Source organism: Plutella xylostella, chromosome 20 (genome assembly GCF_932276165.1).
Source record: "Plutella xylostella chromosome 20, ilPluXylo3.1, whole genome shotgun sequence".
NCBI lineage: Eukaryota > Metazoa > Arthropoda > Insecta > Lepidoptera > Plutellidae > Plutella > Plutella xylostella.
Genome location: NC_064000.1, coordinates 4170935 through 4194131, shown reverse-complemented (window position 1 = coordinate 4194131; position 23197 = coordinate 4170935). Strand labels below are relative to the sequence as shown.

The 23197-nt window shown below is 38.7% G+C and overlaps 3 protein-coding genes across 5 annotated transcripts; 2 read left to right on the top strand and 1 right to left on the bottom strand.

Annotated features, from left to right (window-relative positions):
- Positions 1-3091: 3091 nt before the first annotated feature.
- LOC119691743 (odorant receptor Or2) lies at positions 3092-12606 on the top strand. The gene is made up of 5 exons (XM_038109875.2): positions 3092-4701; positions 4780-4879; positions 10922-11020; positions 11457-11612; positions 11747-12606. Exons 1-5 carry the CDS (start codon positions 3944-3946, stop codon positions 11813-11815), a joined length of 1182 nt encoding a protein of 393 aa, XP_037965803.1. The 5' UTR covers positions 3092-3943; the 3' UTR covers positions 11816-12606.
- Positions 12607-12677: 71 nt separating this feature from the next.
- Positions 12678-17702, top strand: LOC119691742 (odorant receptor Or2-like). 2 transcript variants are annotated; one of them, XM_038109874.2, is made up of 5 exons: positions 12678-13644; positions 13718-13817; positions 14058-14156; positions 15861-16016; positions 17361-17702. In XM_038109874.2, the coding sequence occupies exons 1-5, from the start codon at positions 12887-12889 to the stop codon at positions 17427-17429; spliced, it is 1182 nt and encodes a 393-aa protein (XP_037965802.2). In that variant the 5' UTR covers positions 12678-12886; the 3' UTR covers positions 17430-17702. The 2 variants fall into 2 exon arrangements, with proteins under 2 accessions (XP_037965802.2, XP_048484362.1); XM_048628405.1 differs by having other exon boundaries at positions 13507-13817.
- A 4412-nt stretch (positions 17703-22114) lies between these two features.
- On the bottom strand, positions 22115-23002 carry LOC119691684. 2 transcript variants are annotated; one of them, XR_007267486.1, is made up of 3 exons: positions 22955-23002; positions 22550-22796; positions 22116-22398 (listed from the first exon to the last, which is right to left on the bottom strand). XR_007267486.1 is itself a non-coding variant. In XM_048628406.1 (2 exons), the coding sequence occupies exons 1-2, from the start codon at positions 22740-22742 to the stop codon at positions 22151-22153; spliced, it is 441 nt and encodes a 146-aa protein (XP_048484363.1). In that variant the 5' UTR covers positions 22743-22805; the 3' UTR covers positions 22115-22150. The 2 variants fall into 2 exon arrangements, 1 of the variants encoding a protein (XP_048484363.1); XM_048628406.1 differs by lacking the exon at positions 22955-23002 and having other exon boundaries at positions 22115-22398; positions 22550-22805.
- Between the last annotated feature and the right edge of the window lie 195 nt (positions 23003-23197).

Below are 23197 nucleotides of genomic sequence, written 5' to 3'. Positions count from 1 at the left end.
GTCGGTTAGAGCATAACCAGGGAGTAGTGGTTGACTTTTGACACATCTGTCATGAATTTTATATGTAGATGAAGTTTAATTTATAAATCAATCCCTGTCCCTGTCGGTTAGGTAACCGACTATGGAGAAATTGGAACTTAAGGTGCAACCAGGTAACTGACGAGGCGACGCGCGATCTCGCAACGAGGCTTCTAGTTTCTATTTATTTCCATGAGATTCATTTGGCAAATTGGCACCCATGTCGTTCGACGTCACTTCCATAGAATATTGGAAATATATAGGAACTACGAACTATCACCTGAAGAGCTAGCACGAGGCGCATTAAAGACATGCCAAAAGTTCTCCGTCGCGCTCGGTCTTGAGGCTGCGCGATGTAAAACATTTGTTGCTAGCCTTCTGCTGTGGTCTTATGACATCCGCAGCTAAACTCAGTTTCGCGCGCCATCGCCAGCGCTATTTCATTTAATTAGTTGATATTGCTTAGACGTGAATATGCCTTAAGTTATATCGGTCCAAGTAAATTTAATTCTTAAATGTAGTTATTGCATTTTAAAAACTAAGTTACATTCCTTTCTTATTTCAATCCGAATTTATTTTTGTGACTAAAACTTTTATCTTTTTCATCACGTTCATTATAGTTGTCCAGTTTTTGTAGTATGACCGTGATTTTTCTATTATAAATATAATGATATATATGTACCTATCGTTAGCTGATGTTATCGTTACAATATCCTTGGGAGATAAAGGTAATCTAATTATGGAAATTTAAAGAATGTTTATAAAGCATTTGTACAATTCCACGGAACATTTTCTTTAATCGTTAATTAGTTTCATTACTTTTATATTTTGCTTTCACTAGGTATTGTATGGTATTTAAGCTAAATATAATATTTACTGTTTATATGATTATTGTGATTGGAGATTACATTTTGTATCTCCCTTCTTTTATAAATATAAGTAATTGTACAAATTTGTTGTGGTTTTTCATATATTTTTTTCTTTCAGATTAGGTAGGTACATAATATTAATCATGTTCTTATCCGAGACGGCGGTCACGGGATTTGGCCGCACTAGGACGAAATGTATGGAACAACCTCACTTGGCCACTATACCACACTGTCGTCGCTAAATTAGGGAGGCTCCATACGTTTCAATACTAACTGCTTAGATGCAGCTGCTGGCGACATCGTCATGGCGCCTATATAGTGAGGCAGGGCTCTAAACTTGACCGCGCTTCTCCGAAAATGCCTTGTGGTCTGCTCATTTGTCATGCTTCTCGATTGTATTAAAATTTGTAGTAGTTCGTTGAGTTTGGTCCAAGACACTCATTCCGTCATTCCCCATTATATTCTGTTTTTGGGTTTTTATTTCGATCTGCAACCTCATGTCGTATGCCCTTAGGCGCTTATCTGGTGCCTGTAGGCAGTGGACGAAAGAAAAACTTTTGGTGGGAACAATCTTTAAAAATACCACACCTCCCACTGTTTGGTAAAAGTTTATTCCTCTCATTTGAAAAATGTATAGGTGGACTGATATAATTCTTCAGATACTTTATAACATTATTAGGGGCGTAAGATTGCGTATCCAAAAATAAAGCGTAATGGTGGTTATCCATACACTGGTCACACATTATTGGATAACTCATAGGTATACGCAAACTTACTGCTAAAAATTAGGGCGTTTTGCATGGAAAATTTTCCACGTCGTGCAATAACAAAATTAGACTATCTACAATTGCATATATATATCGCATCTCTTTTCTAGTCTCAGTGGTAGGTTCGGTTATCTATTCCCCACTGCTTGGTATTTTTTATGATTATGATCATTACGAAGTTTATTCCTCTCATCTGAAAAAGATATAGGTGGGCTAATACAATTCTTCAGATATATACCGAATTACATTAGGGGCGTAAGCTTGCGTATCCAAGAAACTATGTGAAAGTGTTAATGAGCAAAGTAAAGAGCCGGTTTGTTATTAATGTTGACGGTCAAACTCACACATTATTGGACAACTCATAGGTATACGCAAACTTACTGCCAATGGTCAGGGCGTTTTGCATAGAAAATTTACCACGACATACAATAACAAAATAAGACTTTATTTATTGGCACTAGGTATCTCAGTAACAAAAATAATTATAATAATCAACTTTTTAGTAATAACTTTAGAAACTATTAAGGAAAATATCAGACCCTCAGTAGTACTCAGCACTCTTGAACTAGCAGTGAGGACAAGAGTACGCAAGCAGAAGGGCTAGTACCTACGGGGTGCATTTAAGACGTGACATGAGTTTTGCATTGCGCTCACTCACATCGCGCAGCCTCAAAAGCGAGCGCGACGGAGAACTTTTGTCACGTCTTACTAGCGACCTGTGCTACAGAGCCAGGTGTCCAAGAGTGTGCATCACTTAAGGCGCGATCAGACGGTTCACTCGAGTGAATATTCAGTCGAGGGAACGGTTCATTTTCTTTTCATTCCATGTTCACACGACAAAGTGGGAATGACCAAGAAATGAACGTTCATTTATTATTTTCAATAATATGTCATCGGGTGAGGTCGTGCGTCTCGGAACTACAGAGGAGGTAGGTAGCACGACCTCAGCCGAGACAAAATGGCAAAATGCGAGTGAACGTTCATTCTGTGTGCGGACTGTTCACTTTTCTTTCATTCGGAGTAGGAATGAAAGATGCGAATGCCAAAATCAAACATTGTTGGATCGTTTCATTAATGAATTCATTCGGCACTCTTGTTTCATTTTGTGTTCACACGTATCATTTTGAATGAAAGATGCCGAATGAAAGTCAAATAAACGAAAAATTAACCGTCTGATCCCGCCTTTACAAACGTCACATGTGCAGTGACCAAGACCCCCATAGTCTGTGCACTTCACATGCCACCAGTTTCTGCAAGAAGTACACTCGATCCAGCCTTCTACAATTAGATTTTTATAGATTTCTGAGCATTCTGGACAAGCCTATACTTTTTTCTTTGGTGCTGGTTCTGGCTTCTTGGGCGTGATAAATTTATGACTGTATACAAAAGTAACAACCTATATTCTAATATTTACACATACATATTTTTGGATTATACTTATACATATTTATAATATAAATATATATTTGCAGAATTAATAATATATATATTACACATAGAGGATCTGTTAAGTGGTAGAAGCCCCGGTGTCTGCCTTCCCCCCACCGAATCCCCGCAGCCTGTCGCCCACAGTCCCGCGGACTGAGGGTAGACTATCGGGTAAAAGGACCTATCATACATGGCCATGTCTTCATGTATTCTTTATCAGCTTCCCAATACTTACTTTTATTCTTGCTCTCATCTAACAATTGCCAGCAAAAAACACGAGACTTTTATGGAGCAAATCCGAGCAGTCCACTTTATGTTTTATGACACTCAGAATACACTTTGCACTGCCATATTCCTTATATTAATAATAATAATAATATGTGGAGACATCTCACACACGGCCATCCGACTCCACGCTAGGCAGAGCCTGTGTTATGGGTATCGGACAGCTGATATATCTACACAAATACATAGATAGATAGAAATTAAATATAAAGATCAACATTACACCCAAGACCCGAGTGCAAATATCTTTAAACAAATATCTATTATATTCCTTCTGAGCTTCAGCGAATCATACCATACCCTAAGTAACCTAAATAATTCATTGATAATTAATTACTAATAAGTAGCAACACGAGTAAAATATATAAGTTATGAAATAATTATGAATAGTCGCTTAATGAGGCATTAAAACAGTATTTAAATGAAAGTAAATATCGGTGCTAAACAACTAATTATAAAATGTGAAGGTTCACCACGCACGGTATTTTCCATGTCCATGTCGGTGTTCTATTTAAAAAGTATAGTCGGAGTGGTGTGGTTATCAGATCTTTTATTTTAAATAGAAAAATACCAATCATGAAATCATTTGCGGCTTCTGTGGCTGCGTATTTTACAGATCCCAAATACCCTTCCATGGGACTAGCCATCGTATTTTTGAAAACTGTTGGGCTATGGAAGCTGAGGAGAGTTCATTACATCATACCATTTTGCCTATTCATTACTTGCATGAGCCAGATTTTGTACATGCTTTTTTCCCCTCGAATCGTTCATTTTTTCGTTAACTTGTTTCAAACGGGATTTTTCCACCTGGGGCTCATAAAGATGGCACTTTATTTTTATAATTTGCCAAAGTGGATGGAAACTTTCAACTGGCTATCGGAAATGGAGCTTCAGCAACAGGAAGAGGAATATTTGAAGCCCATCGTGGACAGATTTACCAAGTACGGAAACTCTGTCACGTGGGCCTGGCTCATTGCTAGCTACGGAACATGGGTTTTTAATTACGGGGAAAACTTATTGATGGTCATTGTGCAAATTGAAACATTGCACGAAATAGATCCGACCTACATTACTTTTTATTTGCTCTGGCCTACAGAACCTGCCACAGGGAGGTGGAATGTTTACCCATACATAGTAGTGCAGTTTCTGTATTCGTTTTTCACCGTAACATATTTAAATGTCTTTGATGTCCTGTGTGTATCGACAATGATAGCCATGGCCGGACAGATAGAAGTATTAAGCGAGATGTTTCGACGAGCGCTGGACACGGATAGTGAAGAGGAGCAGTATCGTAATTTAATTACCTGTTACAAACGCTACGCCGACATACTTTTGTAGGTTACGCTTTATTTTAGTCAATTGATTTAAATAGCCAATTTAGTCAGATTCTTATATTACTTATTTTTTTCTAGTACTCAAAAAAAACTAAACAGTGTTATGTCGCCAGTTCTGTTTATGTACTTGCTGATTGCCTCTATAAATATGAGCCTCATACTGTTTAGTTTGGCAAACGTAAGTTTTTTTTCTGGTCTGTTATAAACTATATTTTTATTCGACTTATTTATTGTGAATTAATTTATCTATTTTATTGCTATGTATAGGTCGCAGTCTGGTTGAATCCGCTATTTGATTTAATATTTTTCGCTTTTATGATAACGACATTCAATTGTATGACTAAAGGACAACTCGTCAAGTTGTTGAATGTAACGTATTGTACGTTACATGGACGGCATTTAGCATTATATTGAATGGGATTTTGTCATGTTTGATTAGAGTGACCATAGACTGTACAAAGCCTAAATTCTCACAAATGAACTAAACTTTGTTACGTGTTACTATTATTATTATTATTATGTTGAGTCGTTACCATCACGGGACCATGGGGTCCCGGGCATTTGGAAGGCGTGCATGGGGCCGAAGCCAACACGTAGATGCCCGTTTGACAACATTAATCTATATGAAATGTGACACCAACCGACGATTTTCCCTGTATTAACTATAGAAGTAAACCCAAGGAAAACCCCCGGTTAGTGCAGGACTATTGTAGGATATGGAGAAAACTAATATAGGGTTATGGAAGGGGGTGCTAAATGGACTGGGTAACTTTGACTATGGAAGGACTATGGCCCCTGCCTGACCTATATGTTTCACACACGGATAAAAAGGCAGGGGGTGACTCGCACACACAGTAAATGGGCCCCCCAAAACAGTCGCTAGCACATTCCAGTGACGTAGCAACAAGGGGGCAACATGGCATGAGGTGCTAGGATGGAGAGGTATTCCACGGCTCTCAGGACAATCGCGTTATCGGTCAAGATCCCTACAAGCACCTTACTGGGTAATACATCCTTCCTCGAGCATTGCTGCTCTAGCGGTACACCACTCAAGCCAGGAGGAGGAACAGGATCTCCCACCTCTTGCTTGCCTTCATTGGCAAGCAAGAGGCGGGAGATCCTGTTCCTCGTCAGTGTTCACTCTGGACAACCAATAAAGGCAAGCCAGAGATGAGGAACAGGGGTTCTCCCCGGCATCGGGTGGGTGGGGTCGCTAATGCCCAACAGCTCGCCACAAGCTGCCCTGCCGCCTTATTATTATTATTATTGGTTGTCCATAGTGAACACTGATGAGGAACAGGATCTCCCACCTCTTGCTTGCCTTTATTGGCTGGCTTGAGTGGTGTACCGCTAGAGCATTTTGCACGGAGGAAGGAAGTATATCCAGTAAGTGTTAGTAGGAGTCTTGACCGGCATCCGCGATTGCTCTGAGAGCCTTGGTATATACCTCTCCACCCTCAGCACCTGATGCCATGTTGAACCCTTGTTGCTACGTCACTGTAATGTGCTAGCGACTCTTTTGGGGAGCCCATCTAATGTGTGTGCGAGTCACCCCCTGCTTTTTTATCCGTATGTGGAACATATAGGTCCAGGCAGGGGCCATAGTCCCAGATACCCAGTCCATTCAGATCCCCATTCCACCCTGTATTAGTTTTCTCCATATCCTACAATAGTCCTGGACTAACCGGGGATTTTCCTAGAGTTTTTTTTTTTTTTTTTTTTTTTTTTTAAAGATTTTATTATCACTCCACAGACTTTATGTCCGTGCCTTTTTGAGAGATCAATATATTGTGAGAGTTTGGTTGTTTTTTGTCTTCATCTTTTAACTACTCACTACTCAATGTGGAAGCTTATAATATATATATTTTATCTTTTATATATATATACCTATATATTATTAATATTTTTTTTTTTTTTTGCACTCCTGGAGGAAAATCTACACAGACACCTGGGAAGGGGACCCAGGTAGTGTCGGCCTTTAACCGACTAAAAACCCCCAGTTGTGCATTACTTGTTTTTTTTTTTTTTTTTTTTCTTTTTTTTTTTTTTTTCTTTGTTTCACACAGTCACACTTACAATTATAATGGCAACAAACATTTGAAGGGTAGGGCCAGTGTCAGCTGTCTTCAGAGAACTTAACAGACGCCTGTCAGTGGCCACACACTCCTTTTGTCATCGCTGTTGTTTTGCCTTGTGTTAATGTGTGACAGTGTTCTTAAAACTATCTTAATTTTATTGGTTAGTTCTTATACAGATAATATTAATTCATGATATACTATACAATACCTACATATCAAAACTATACAATACATGCTATATACTATACATAACAAAACTATAAAATACATGCAATACGGTTTGGCCGTCAATATAAAATTAAAATCAAAATTCTCCTATTCCGCTCCATTTTGCGTTGCCAAAAGCCTTGATTGCTGGGCAACGACCTCTTTGTCCCGATTTTTTATTGCCATCTTTAGGTTGTACTCGAGGATCCGTTTCTTCGGTGCTGTTATTGCCGTTTTAGCGAGGTTGCCGATAGCGTCCTCGGTGTCATCCGCATAGTAGGTGCAGGCGGAGGTGTGCCTCGACAGCGCCACTACTGCGTGAGGTATGCTATCGTGCAACTTTATTTTATCTTTTGTTTTTATGATAATGACGGATTCGTACGTCAATCCCTGTGCTTCGTGTATGGTTAAGACGCGTGATCCCGTTCCTTCTCCAAACCCTTGGCTGGTCAGGGTCTCTTTTTCTTCCTGTGTATGCGTCAGGAATAGAGTGTTGGTTTGGGATTTTGGAATTGCTGCGTCTGTAAACCTTTTCAGCTGCAGGGATTGGATACGCGTTGTGGCTGCGTATATGCCTGAGTATACTTCTCTTAGGGCGTATGCAACATCCATGGGGTTTCTGTATGAGCACAACAGCTCCTGGGTGATGTTTGCTACCAGTGTTGGGCGACTGTACCTTAGTTCGAATAGGTTCTCTCTGTCTATGTACGGTAGCTGGTTGATGTCTCCGATTAGAGCAATATCACTGGCACGGGACAGGCGGGCGGCAATTACGATTGCCCCGAAATGGTTCATCAGGGCCTCGTCAATTATCAGGCATTGGCATCCGACCTGTTCTCTAAAGCCGTTTACTAGGACTGATGCCATCGTACGTACCCTAGTTCTAACCATGTCCCCGATCCTATGCGCTAGCCTGTTTCGTATATCGACGGCCGCCTCAGTTGTCGTGGTGATAATGGTGTCTTTGCTCACATCGAAGTTATTTACCACCCAGGTTGTCTTCCCACATCCAGGTACCCCGTTCACCCAAGCGATGGTGGGCATCGTCCAGCTATTCCAGGTAGCGTTAATGGTTTCCGCTTTTGCTAGGATTTTGTCCTCTAGCATAATCCTGGTACACTGAGCTACGACCACCATTTGGTTGTTGTGTGGGAGAGTGAGTTTCGGGATGTTGCGTTCCCAGGGCACGAATCCGCATTCCTCGCTATAAGCCGCCATATACGCTCCAGTCATTTTGCCTCTGAGGACTTGGCAACTACTGTTATCGTATATGCAGGCTTCGGCCTCCTCGAGTAAAACTTTTAGCCGGCTTTCGTTCTCTTGCCTGTAGGTCTGCATGATCGTTTTGCAGGACAAGAGATTTACCTGCTTTGTGGCGGTTGTAATTGCCATAAATTCGATGGCGGCATTCTCTAGATGGTCGTTTGAGGTGGTAGCTGTTTTCAGCTTCGGTGGGACCACCTGGCCCATATCCGCTCGAGTAATTTTCCTCTGGGCAAGCCTTTTTCCAGTTTTAGGTTCTCTGGAGATTTGGCGCCTCTCGGGTGTCCTCTGTGGTTTTCCTATAAGGCTTGAGGCAGCTGCTTTAAAAGCCTGGAGGAACCCTTGGACACGCCCTTGCGATGTTAAATTGTGCATCCTCCTTTCCATGTTCCGTTGTTCTGAAGCGGCGACAGCCCCAGCGGTCATCCTCTCCTGTAGGCGTTCAGATCCGGTGACCAAGTATTCGGCTTGTTGGTGGCAGTTGTCAATGTCCCTCGCAAGTATATGACCTTTGAGAAAGCTTAGATCTTCGCCTCTGTCCTCGTACACCACTATTTCATGATGTTTTGAGGCTTTTAAGCAACCCAGCTGGTCAACAATTTCGCCTTTCCTATACTCGATCACCATTGCGTCTACGCTTATTATCCTGGGGACGTTACTGTCTAGCGCTATCTCTCCAAGCTTACTGAGCCATGAGCATGCCTGAACGAACGGGGTGTCGTCGGCCCACTCGAATAGTGCGATGGTCTTGTTACGCCATCGCACTAGTCTGCAGGGCTGATTTCCCACTAGGGTTACTGGCAATGCGTCGTAGGCTTTACGCTTCATGGTAGCCTTCGATGTGCTCCCATTTAGGAGAGAGGCTAGGCCGGGTGATATGGCCACGCTCTTTCGCGCCCCTGAGATACAGAAGCTGATGCCGAGTCTTTCACTGCTTCCGTCTATGAACAGAGCCACGCTTCGGAGTCTTAGTCTAGCTTCTCCTTTTTCTCCACAATCCAACAGCTGATGTGTTGCTGTTTCTTTAGGAGTTGCTTGTGGTGGTGCTGTGATGGTTGTTTTCCTAGAGTTTACTTCTATAGTTTTCACAGGGAAAATCGTCGGTTAGTCATATATATTAATGTTGTCAAACGGGCCTCTACATGTTGGCTTTGGCCCCATGCACGCCTTCCAAATATTCCTTAAGATAATACATAAAAGGATTTATCCTAAATGCGAAGCTATACTATCTAAGACTCAATTCGGATTTCGAGCAGGTCTAGGAACACGTGACCCTCTTTTTGGATATCAAATGCCTGTACAGCGGTGCTTTGACGTAAATCGCGAGTTACACATCTGCTTCATTGATTATGAGAAGGCCTTCGACCGAGTCAGGCATGATAAACTTTTTGAAACCCTGAAGTCGGTGGGAATTGATAGTAAAGACCTTCAAATAGTCAAGAATTTATATTGTCAACAAAAGGCCAACGTGAGAGTTGATGACCGCGTTTCGACTGACGTTGAAATACAAATAATAATGAGGTGTGCGACAGGTCTGCATCCTCTCACCGTTGCTCTTCAATATATAAGCCGAAGCCATATTTTCAGCGGCTCTGTCAGATGTCACAGAGGGTGTCTCAGTTAACGGCCATGTCATCAACAATATCAGATATGCCGATGACACCATATTAATAGCTGAAACCAGGCAAAGCTTGCAGAAACTCGTGGATATCGTCACCGTAGCAAGTGTGTCATACGGCATCAACATCAATGCCAAAAAGACCAAATACATGGTAGTAAGCCGAGGACCACAGCCAAACTCCTCCATTAACATTGAAGGTACAGACCTTGAAAGAGTGAGCCGATGCAAATACCTGGGTGTTATAGTCAACGACAAAGGAGATCACAGTCTCGAAATTAAATGCCGAATCTAACAAGCTCGTAGCGCCTTCCGAAAAATGGAAAAAGTCCTCTGTGACCGTAACTTGAACCTCAATCTACGCACGCGTATAGCAAAATGCTACGTATTCTCCGTCCTTCTATATGGAGCTGAAGCCTGGACACTCACCGAGAGAATGGCCAAGCGCCTTGAAGCGTTTGAGATGTGGGTTTACCGGAGAATGCTCAAAATATTGTGGGTCCAGAAGGTTCGGAATGTAACAGTCCTTCAAAGATTAAATAAAAAAGGCACAGAGGTACTAAATACCATAAAAAGACGCAAGCTGGAATACTTCGGCCACATAATACGAAACCCCAAATACGAACTCCTCCAAGTAATAACCCAGGGGAAAATACAAGGCAGGAGGAGGCCTGGGCGGCCAATGACATCATGGCTGCAAAATCTACGCCAGTGGTTCCAGCTGAGCTGAGCTGTTTTGTTCCGTGCGGCGGCCTCCAAGACGGAAATCAGCAGGATGATTGCCAACCTTCGATAGGAGACGGCACCAGAAGAAGAAGAAGACGCCTTCAAAATGCCCGGGACCCCATGGTCCCGAGATGGTAAAGACACAACATAATAATAATAATAAAATTTATTTTCAAATCTTTGTGTCCATACAGTTTTAAAGGTTAAATTGTGGATTCAACCAGATGACTGCAGCACATACATATTCTTGTACTATTTGTTCTACCTATACATTATTATTGCATTTTTATTGTTATTGACGAAGCAAACCTTGTTTTTGTGTTTATAGCTCCAAAAATCCTCCAAAATTGCATCCCAAGTGCTTGTCATAGCACTAATGGTTGAAGCTTTTTATTACTATTGGCACGGACATCAAGTTCTGTATCAGGTAATAAATGCTCCGGATCGAATCTATGTTGTGTAATCAATGTGATTACGACACGGAATCGTTATCGACGTCGATAAAATCGTATAATGCGCGTTACACCAATCACAGCGCCGTATTTATCTACGTCGATAGCGACACCGTGTAGAGGCAGCTGCGGGACATTTTTAATGCGCCCTACCCCAGATGACCACCACTGTTGTTTTCTTCTTAAGGGTGTCGGTGACAAACACTAGTGCTGGACTGACTAGGGATTTTTACCGTGGTAGCCACTTGATTAGCTTCAGTCGTCGACTGCCCGGGGTGTGCAGAAAGTTGCAGACGTGGTGGTATAGTTAGTCGAAAGAGGGTGACTCAGCATCATTTCATGTCTGTTGTTCATATAGTAAATATTATTATTGTTAAGTGACTTCATCCATAAATAAGCATTTTTCTTCAGAGTGAGAGTATAAGCGCGGCGGTGTATGACTCTGACTGGGTGGATAAGAGTCCTGAAATTCGCCGACTTGTCTACATCATGTCCTCCACGGTCAACAGGAAACTTGTTTATAACGCTGGCCCTTTTAATGAAGTGACTGTTGTTACTTTTATCCAGGTCAGTATAAATAAATGAAACTGTCGTAAAAGTCAGCAAATATAATTGGTTATGAGCTTTCTAGAGCTGGCCAAAAGTCTATCTTTCAACAATATCAATAATATTCGCAAACCTGTGTGAACGTTTTGTTTCAGATCGTGAAAGTCACTATAAGCTTCTACAAATTGATGTGTACGACAACCTTGTCGGATTCCGGCTCATAATTTTATTCAAGTTTGTAAAATGTGCATGTCAATAAGCTAGTAGGTAAGCCCGCAACACACATGAGACTATGAGTCCATGAAGTATTGTTTGTGTTTGTTGATATGACTTTTTTAATTAATGAACGCACAGAAATTACTATTTAATTCCAGATATATTGTTGTACACCCGGCCGGAAATGTAACCCGGGCAAAACTTCGGAAAAGCAGTCAGGGTCACTAAACACTATACGATTTCGTCGTCAAAATTATGCACGGAAATTATACAAATGAAACTAAGAGTTAAGTGCGGCGTGGACTTTTAATAGAGCTACGATTTCGAGAACTTATTCGATTTTACTTGTAAAAATAAATAAATTTCACCATAGCACTAAATTGATATTGTTTTTTTTTTATTTATATTATTAATCGTAAGGTCATTGCTGCTCATATTGTTAAATAAAGTTTTTAATATTTCTCCATCTTGTCGACCTTACACGATGTAACCGAAGAATATTTAACTGTTTATTATTTAGTAACTAGCTAATGCCCGCGAGCTTCGCTTCACCTTCAGAGGATTTCCCGTAAAAGGCTCCCCTCTCGTCCTCCTCAAACATATCCCCTCCTCTCCCCTTCCGTTCCCTTCCCAACCCCTCCCTTCCCTTCTCCCCCTAACTTTCTCTTAATTGAGTCTTTCACGTTAGGTTACTTAATTGAGTCTTTCTCGTACTACTAATTTAATAAAAACATTATTAAATAATAAAGTTCAAATTTACACTTCTAGTTAAAAAAAAAGGTTAAATAGGAAAAAAATATCAAACAATTATTTTTTTGGCTTTTTAAGAAAATTATTTGGTTTTTTCGTTTATCCTTGGAATTAAACAAATATTGACGTTTTTTAAAAAATTAAATATTAAGCTTACCAACAAATTTTGCGATATTTTTTTATATTATATATTCTATAATTATTAAGCTATTACAAATTCATGACTAATTAAAACCGTATATACCTATATATAATGAACATTCTATCATTTTGTTATATTTAGTAACAATATTCAGTTGGCCCGTTGTCGCATTATAAAAATTAAAAGTATGAAATTATTTGTGGCCTCCGTGGCTGCTTATTTTACAGATCCCAAATACCCTTCTATGGGATTAGCCATTGTATTTTTAAAGATTATTGGGCTATGGAAACTTAAGAAAGTTCATTACATCATGCCATTTTGCCTATTTATCACTTTCATGAGTCAGGTTCTGTACATGCTATTTTCTAATCGCATCGCTCATTTTTTCTTAAACTTATTTCAAACGGGATTTTTCCACCTCGGACTGATTAAGATGGCACTTTATTTTTATAACTTGCCAAAGTGGATGGAAACTTTCAATTGGTTATCTGAAATGGAGCTTGAGCAACTAGAAGACGAACATTTGAAGCCCATTGTGGACAGATTTAGAAAGTACGGAAATTTTGTCACATGGGGTTGGCTCATCGCTAGCTACGGAACGTGGGTTTTCAATTACGGGGAAAATTTATTGATGGTCATTTATCAAATTGAAACATTGCACGAAATAGATCCGACCTACATTACTTTTTATTTGCTCTGGCCTACGGAACCTGCCACAGGAAGGTGGAATGTTTACCCATACATAGTAGTGCAGTTTTTCTATTCGTTTTTCACTGCTACATATTTGAATGTCTTCGATATATTATGTGTATCGACAATGATAGCCATGGCCGGACAGATAGAAGTATTAAGCGAGATGTTTCGACGAGCGCTGGACACGGATAGTGAAGAGGAGCAGTATCGTAATTTAATTGCATGTTACAAACGATACACCGATATACTTTTGTATGTTTGCGCTAATTTTGATACCAGCTGTTTTTGTTTAGGAATAATTTCATAGTTTTTATTTTATTTTCAGTACTCAAAAAAGGTTAAACAAAATAATGTCGCCTATTCTTTTTATATACTTACTGATAGCTTCTATTAATATGAGCCTCATACTGTTTAGTTTGGCTAATGTAAGTATTTTTTTTCGTATAGCTGTAACTTGTATAAACAGGTTTTTTTATATGTTAAATTATTATATATTTATATAAAATACCAGGTTTCTAACTAGACTAACTTCTAACTAGAGGTGGCGCCCTAGGTACGAAGGTAGAAAAAACAGAGGCATAGTAATAAAAATCCTACAAGTAACAGATTATATTTAAAATTTATTATAATTACCATCGTATGTAATCTTTCTTTGTTTTATATAGCTCCAAAAATCATCCAAAATTGCTTCACAAGTGCTAGTTATAGCCTTAATGATGGAAGCATTTTATTACTATTGGCACGGACATCTAGTTATGTACCAGGTAAGAAATTAAAAATTATTATTTATATAGCCGCACTAGCCACAAAAAATAGTTTCATTGTTAGTAACACACATCAAATATGTTTTCTTTTTCTGGTAATCCGAATCTTCCCAGAGGGCTGTAGCATGGGATTTTTTATGATGAAGGACAGGAAACCTGTGTCTTTTGGTGTCTTCTTGTGTAGAGTGCTCCTCTATACCTCTGGCTGAGGAGCTCAGTTTCGGGTCTTCTGAGCTAGTAGCAGTTTTCTCAAGGCAAGGACAGGATATTTTACTACCCATGTCCATAGATTTTCTGGCAGAAAGTTTATCTTTTAGTTCTCGAGTGGGTCTTTTAGAGCCCTCCCTGTTGCCTGTCTGATTCAAAAGAATTAGTCTAAATATTGTTGTAGGGTTGGACTCTCTGACTCCTGGGATAATCAGAGGTGGTTCTGTTAGTAGTTGAGGATTCACACTCGTGATTTGGTGAAATCCAGAAAGCAAAGCCTCATCTCTCAAAATTAAGATGGAAGTTGGCGACATGCAGGCTCGCAGTCATGAAAGAAAGAAAGCGTGAGTGTCGTTCAATCCACTTAGAATGGAGTACTCCGACATCTTCCTCACGTAGTTGTTAGCGGTGCAGGCTGATGCAAAGCATGTAAAGGCTTTATATTCGCCCTGCGCCCTTAAGCGAGGACCAGTCCCAAACGAGGTCGCTTCCAGGTGGATGGCCTTTGGGGTTATATACTTCTCCAGTTCCATCCCCAAATGCATGATTAAGTGGGGGGTCAGGTTGAGACCATGAGTCAGTGCTCCGATCATACTGACAGAAATCTTGAGTATCCAATTACGAGTACTTTCTTCCTCTCGACTGAGAAGGCCTTCAATTTCTATAAGATAGCGAATAGAGAAGTTTATCGGAGTTTTATAGGGATCTTCTGGTGCTGACGGGGTTGGTTTTAGATTCTTGGGATCTTTTTCTTTCCAAATTCTCAGCCGGCTGTTAATCTTTCTGGGTTCCATGTCGATCGAAGTATAAGTATGTTTAAGTTGATTTTGATGAAAGTTGGTTTTCTATGTTCAGACCGAATAGCGAAAATTATTGACCCTTGGCGATAGGCAATGGCATAGGCGGTTCACCTGAATTTATTAGTTTCTAACACAGCTAACAAGATGATACTGATTCGGTAAACCACCTATTGAATTACCTCAAGAGTCTTACGACAAGCGTCAACATTTTTTTTAACTCGGCGACGGTATACTTCTAGTTAAATAACCTAAGAAAATGTTTTCTATACTACACACGTGTAACTAGTGTTGGCAATTAATCGATAGTTTTGCGATCGATTGTTGAACTTCAAAACCATTTAGGTACTCTGCTATTGCAATACAATCAGTAGGTATTCAATATTAAAGAGGTATTGCCATTAGCTATTCTAGTATTCTACCAGAAGTGACACGCCAAGCAATAGCTCTTTCCATAGCCTGCTAAAGAATATTTTACATTTCAGTAGCAACTAATTCATTTATTTAATTCTTTATTGCACAAATAATTTATAATAAATGCAGAAAAGCTGGGCTTAATGTTAAGATCATTTTCTACCAACAACCAACTAATCAAAAAGTTAAGTGACATAATAACGGAATTTTTTCGGTTAGTTCATACTTTATGAAGAAATTTTTAGAAAGAATTATATTGGGTCTATAAATATGTGTTTTACTTTAGAGCGAAAATATAAGCGCGGCGGTGTATGACTCTGACTGGGTGGATAAGAGCCCTGAAATTCGTCGACTTGTCTACATCATGTCCTCTACGGTCAATAGGAAACTTGTTTTTAATGCTGGCCCTTTTAATGAAGTGACTGTTGTTACTTTTATCCAGGTCAGTATTAACATATTTATGTTGCAACTTTAATATTTTATTACATAGATAAATTAGGTACATGATCATTATTTGTCGCTTACGTGTCTTATTCTTTTATACATATATACCATCAGTCAACCAGCCGTATAGTATATATATGAATAAACTATCGATGTAATAAGTGTATTTTACTATCGATAGCACAAAACTATCGATAGTCTTTTCAATATTGAAGAGCAATACTATCGATAATAATGAATAAGTTAACATCGTTGTTACTGTTAACCAACAATATCTATACTACGAGGGCCGGTCAATAAGTCCGTGACTTTTTGAAGAAAATACTGGTTTTTGGATAAAAATTTTTTTTAACGTAGTCTCCTTTGAGCACTATACACTTTGTCCAACGTTTCTGCAATTTTTTTATGCCTTCCAAAAAATGAGGTTTCTCGAAGTCATCAAAATACCCACCTTGGCCTTCTTTGGCGCCGATTCACCCCGAGAAACCCACTGTTTAGACTGCTGTTTGGTCTCTGGTGTGTTGTGGTGGATCCACGTTTCATCCACGGTTACAAAACGGCGCAAAAACTCGTCCGAATTTCGGTTGAACTACGCCAAACACTCCTCTGCGAAGTTGTCATTCGGTTGCGTTTGTGATCTTGCGGAAAGCTTTTTCATACCCAAGTGATCATTCAAAATTGAAACCACTGAGCCACGTGATATCCCTGTGGCTTCCACTATCCCTCTCACTTTCAATCTCCGATCGGCCAACACCATGTCGTGAATTTGTTCAATAATTTCAGGTGTAGAGACCTCAACTGGGTGCCATGGACGTCCGGCATCTTCCGTACTTGTACGGCCAGAACGGAATTCAGTAAACCACTTTTTACCATAGATATTGATGGTGCAGAGTCCCCATAATCTTTATCAAGCTTAGCCTTGGTTTCAGTGATGGTTTTTTTCCGCATAAAATCATGCTTAGTGAGCACACGAAATTCAGGTTTTTCCATTATGTTTTTAAATCACGCGGTAGTTGCTAAGAACGGGTGTAAAACACAAACCAAGTGACGTAACTGGTCCAAATTTTGACAGATGTCAACTGACAGTTGCCTGTTGACAGGAGCAATGTTGTTCTTTCAGTTAAGTGGCGGGAAATTATAAAAGTCACGGACTTATTGACCCGCCCTCGTATCTCTTATATCTCAATATGATCACAACGAACGTGTTCTGTTAAACTATCCAGCGGTCGTGTCGCTGCATTCATTATGTTTCTTTGACTTGACCACGCCGAAACATAAATGCAGTGATGCGGGTTTGCAGACAACCTGTATTAACATTAAATTGGGTAACGTATCATTACAGATCGTGAAGGTGACAATAAGCTTCTACAAATTGATGTGCACGACGACGTTATCAGACTCCGGATCTTAATTTTATTTAAGTTTGAATATTTAATATTTGTAACTTATCTCATCGCGCCTATTATCGCAAGTCGGTTGTATGACCTCCGCGTGTATCATGATCATAATATTTATGAGATAGGTAAATAATAATACACGAAAATGCTACGAATGTGGACCAAACCCTATAAACAAAATTTAGTTAATAAGAAGGAATTCCCTATATTTTATTAGAAGATTTGTTTTCTGTAACTCTGTCGATACATATATAATTATGTAAGAATAAATGAATTTTACACCAGCATCCAGTTTAATAATTTAATTAATCCTATTGCTACTACTACTCATAACATGGGGATATTTTTGAGAATCACAATTTAGCTGTTACAATAAGTGTTGCCGAAAAGTGGATGATTTTGCAATTGATAGCTGCACTGACCGAGTGCGCAGCCGAGGACACTGACTCTGACTGACCTACTGGTTAACACACAGAACACATTTACTCTAGCGAGAAGAAATTCAACTTCATACAAAATATATATATATATGTCTCAACAACTAGCGCCATATTTGTCTTAAATTATCTTGGTGATACCTAAATCGATTTGATATTGAAATATCTTATTTGAAAGCTTATAAGTTAACAATGTTTTTTAGCTAAAGTGCACAAAAAATTGTCATATGACATTATTTTTCAATTTAACTTATTTGTTTTTACGTTCGCAATATTTTTTAAAAATGTTTAAATATTTTGAGGTATTGGGTCTAATTTTAGTCAAATAATGCAAACTTGATTATTTTGATTAGTTAATTAACGTGTTACTTCTGCAAAACAACCAAAAAAGTTATTGAAATATGGCTAGTTTTTTTTATTTTCGGTTTTAAACATAAAATTTTGGCAAAAAATTTAAAAAACCTTAAATATTAAATATCTTAGAAATGGTTAAGTTTCGGATAATGCATTATAGGGTTCAATCAACTGGAAATGCCTTCCTCTATCACCTCCTGAAAGGATCCGGTCTACTTACCAATAACCCTGTATAAGAACTCAATACATTTTTTATTTGTTGCGAGGAAATAGGTAAGTATTGCAAAAAAAAAAACAATAAATGTTATATGATTTTTTTATATTATAATGTATAACATTGTCAGGGGATTAAAAATTAACTAAGATAAGTCTTATATAAACTAGAAACATAAAATAGCATAATGAAGTTATAATTACAGGAGATAAATGAAAACGACTTAATCTTAACTAAATTATATAAACAAAGCTATAATTATACTACATTAATAGTTAGTTCTAAACTGAACCGAAACGAAAAATGAGGATAATTGTTACGGTTTAAGACATTTATTTCTCAAAAAGAATTACAAATTCACTTACATGAGAAAGAACATATTTTCTAAGTCCAAAATAATCATAATCATAATCAATCATAATAAGTCCATAATAATTAATACTACTAATACAAAACAAACAAATTGTTCATAAGTAAATGTTAGTTTAGAAAGTAACATTTACTTATGAACAATTATCCTCATTTTTCGTTTCAGTGCAGATGCTGATGCTTCATCTAAATATTGTCTATTTTGGACAACACAAAATCTTTTCACACATATTATAAAGATACTATCAATTAAATTACATAAGTTTTGATCTCTGTGCAATGAGCATTTATTGATAAAATCAAAATCAATACTTTTTTTCATTGCATCTATCATTGTTTTTTTCAAATTACCTTCGTGGCCTGATTTTTTTAAGAAGCTATTTATAATGGTTGCACAAGATTCAACACAAACAATGAATTCTTTGTTTGCGTAATTTAAACTATTTTTTAATTCATTGTATGCTTTGCATTCCACAAATCTATGTAAATCTGACGATTCTGTGGCGATAAACACTTTTTTGCAATGGCTGCAGTCTTCCCTCAGGATTTTTTTAATTAAAAATCCACTAACGTAAGCGCATTCTTGTGCTTCCGCATTATTGTCATCAACATTTTATCACTTAACGCAGACAATTCAGTGTAGTCTAGCGTTATTTCCCCAGATCCTTCTGTCGCTCTCGGCTGAGTAGGGGACTGTGATAATAACTTGTCGAAATTGTTTATGATCACATTGTTGTCAATTTCGCAATTGCCTGTCGTGCCAATATGGGCTAATCTGCTCAATATAGCAGTTTTAAGTCCATCAACAAATTGTCCCGTAGTTGGATTTGTATTGGATCCACAGTTGCCCCGAATGCAACCAAACAAATTCTCGAGGGGATCTTGCTGCAATCTTCTCGTTGCTAAACTTCTCACATTGTGGTCTTTAACAAGTTTTTTAAATATAAGCTCTACTCCATTTAACGTCCAAACTCAGCCTATTTGAAATGGAGGCGTTCGTGGACAACCAACAAATGTCATTGTTTGAAAGAACTCCTTCATTTTCGAAAATAGTTGTAAATGTGGAGTTTTTGCGGTCATATTTGTTGAGTGGCATTTTCCACGGCGCAGATCTGGTGAATCACTGTTGAGACAATCGAATAATTTGTCCATCTCAAAAATTACATTAGCTATTACAACAGCTTCCGCGGGAAGCGAACCTGAAAATGACAAATGACAATGGGCAGATTGGGACCACCCTCCAATAGCATTAAGACTAACATCGTTGGATAGGTCTTGTCAATAGGAATAACTTTTGCTATGACAGCTTTGTTGTCACAGTTGTCCGTTCAGAGATATTTGACTTATAAGATCCGATACTCGTCAGTTCATCTTACTGCTATTGGAGGCTGGACCACCCTCCAATAGCAATAAGACTAATATCGTTGGATAGGTCTTGTCAATAGGAATAACTTTTGCTTTGACAGCTTTGTTGTCACAGTTGTCCGTTCAGAGATATATGAATTATAAGTTCCGATACTCGTCAGTTCATCTTACTGCTATTGGAGGCTGGACCACCCTCCAATAGCAATAAGACTAACATCGTTAGATAGGTCTTGTCAATAGGAATAACTTTTGCTTTGACAGCTTTGTTGTCATAGTTGTCCGTTCAGAGATATTTGACTTATAAGTTCCGATACTCGTCAGTTCATCTTACTGCTATTGGAGGATGGACCACCCTCCAATAGCAGTAAGACTAATGTCGTTGGATAGGTCTTGTCAATAGGAATAACTTTTGCTTTGACAGCTTTGTTGTCACAGTTGTCCGTTCAGAGATATTTGACTTATAAGGTCCGATACTCGTCAGTTCATCTTACTGCTATTGGAGGATGGACCACCCTCCAATAGCATTAAGACTAACATCGTTGGATAGGTCTTGTCAATAGGAATAACTTAATTGCTTTGACAGCTTTGTTGTCATAGTTGTCCGCTTATAAGTTCCGATACTCGTCAGTTCATCTTACTGCTATTGGAGGCTGGACCACCCTCCAATAGCATTAAGACTAACATTGTTGGATAGGTCTTGTCAATAGGAATAACTTTTGCTTTGACAGCTTTGTTGTCATAGTTGTCCGTTCAGAGATATTTGACTTATAAGTTCCGATACTCGTCAGTTCATCTTACTGCTATTGGAGGCTGGACCACCCTCCAATAGCAGTAAAACTAATGTCGTTGATAGGTCTTATCAATAGGAATAACTTTTGCTCTGACAGCTTTGTTGTCACAGTTGTCCGTTCAGAGATATTTGACTTATAAGTTCCAATACTCGTCAGTTCATCTTACTGCTATTGGAGGCTGGACCACCCTCCAATAGCAGTAAAACTAATGTCGTTGGATAGGTCTTGATATGGATGGTCCTATTGACAAGACCTATCCAACGACATTAGTCTTACTGCTATTGGAGGGTGGTCCATCCTCCAATAGCAGTAAGATGAACTGACGAGTATCGGAACTTATAAGTCAAATATCTCTGAACGGACAACTGTGACAACAAAGCTGTCAGAGCAAAAGTTATTCCTATTGACAAGACCTATCCAACAATGTTAGTCTTAATGCTATTGGAGGGTGGTCCAGCCTCCAATAGCAGTAAGATGAACTGACGAGTATCGGAACTTATAAGTCAAATATCTCTGAACGGACAACTGTGACAACAAAGCTGTCAAAGCAAAAGTTATTCCTATTGACAAGACCTATCCAACGACATTAGTTTTACTGCTATTGGAGGGTGGTCCAGCCTCCAATAGCAGTAAGATGAACTGACGAGTATCGGAACTTATAAGTCAAATATCTCTGAACGGACAACTGTGACAACAAAGCTGTCAAAGCAAAAGTTATTCCTATTGACAAGACCTATCCAACGACATTAGTCTTACTGCTATTGGAGGGTGGTCTATCCTCCAATAGCAGTAAGGTGAACTGACGAGTATCGGAACTCATAAGTCATATATCTCTGAACGGACAACTGTGACAACAAAGCTGTCAAAGCAAAAGTTATTCCTATTGACAAGACCTATCCAACGATATTAGTCTTATTGCTATTGGAGGGTGGTCCATCCTCCAATAGCAGTAAGATGAACTGACGAGTATCGGAACTAATAAGTCATATATCTCTGAACGGACAACTGTGACAACAAAGCTGTCAAAGCAAAAGTTATTCCTATTGACAAGACCTATCCAACGATATTAGTCTTATTGCTATTGGAGTGTGGTCCCAGCTCCCATATTCTGCATATGCACATATACATACATATATAATTAAAATAAGTTGTGTGAATATCTGAATATACAATGTAAGACTCTACTGATACTTTTTAAAGCTTCCTCAGGCCGCCTGCAGGTTGCATGGACACAAAATAATAATAATAAAGAAATATAACATACCGTTAGAAATTTTGGCGAACATTCCTACACTTACAATGTTGATCAACACTTGTGCGGCTAGCTTGACGCGCATTTTCTGTTTACAATTTGGATTCAGATGATCCTTCGTCAAGCTAGGAGCAAACACGAAGTTTGGGTTATAGTTGTCCACTTCATAATACTGTTTTATATGTGACCACTTGGCAACACCTGTAATAATAAATGTTGTTTGAAATTTATTGTTTGTGGGAAAATAATCGTTATGACCGTAATGAATAAGGTCTCGGCTCTCATCCTGACTACTCCTTTGGGGATTACAGTAAAGTTGTGAGCATATTACGTATATATGTATGACTTATACCTTTTCCTATCTGGTCCTCTGAGGATATATTAGTTTTGCACTCAATATCATTTTTCAGGAATAAATTTCTAAAACATTTCAGTAGATGTGGTGCGTCAAAAAGAGTCACAACCTCTCTATTTTCAACTGTGATGCTAGGTTCATTTGCAGTTGCACCCAAGATGGATAGAGCTCGTCTGTTAACACCATCCATATCACAGACTGTGCCATATATATTAATGCCTGCTTCAAAGCATTGCTGTAAGACCTGAAATTAATAACAAACAAAAATTACAATAATATTTTTAAATATATTTGCAGCAATGCTTTCACCATAATTAATAAAAGTTGGATTTCATAAGCAGTGACAAGCATCGTCTTATCTAGAATAGAGTATACATAGTACATTTTAAGAAATATCATCACCTCTTTCAAAAGCACAGCAAACCGATCTGCTGTTACAAACCCCAGTGGGTTTGTAGAAGTAGTGTGCAATGGGCTGTTTAATATTTTTCCTGATACCCAATAGGATGCCACTATCGGAGACCTTCCTTGTCTAAGGTTCGGTGGTTATTATTATTATTATTTTCTTTATTTTTCATTATGTATATCTCATCCTAACTTTAAGTTATTACAATACAATATACATGATTATGCTATGCTGTCACT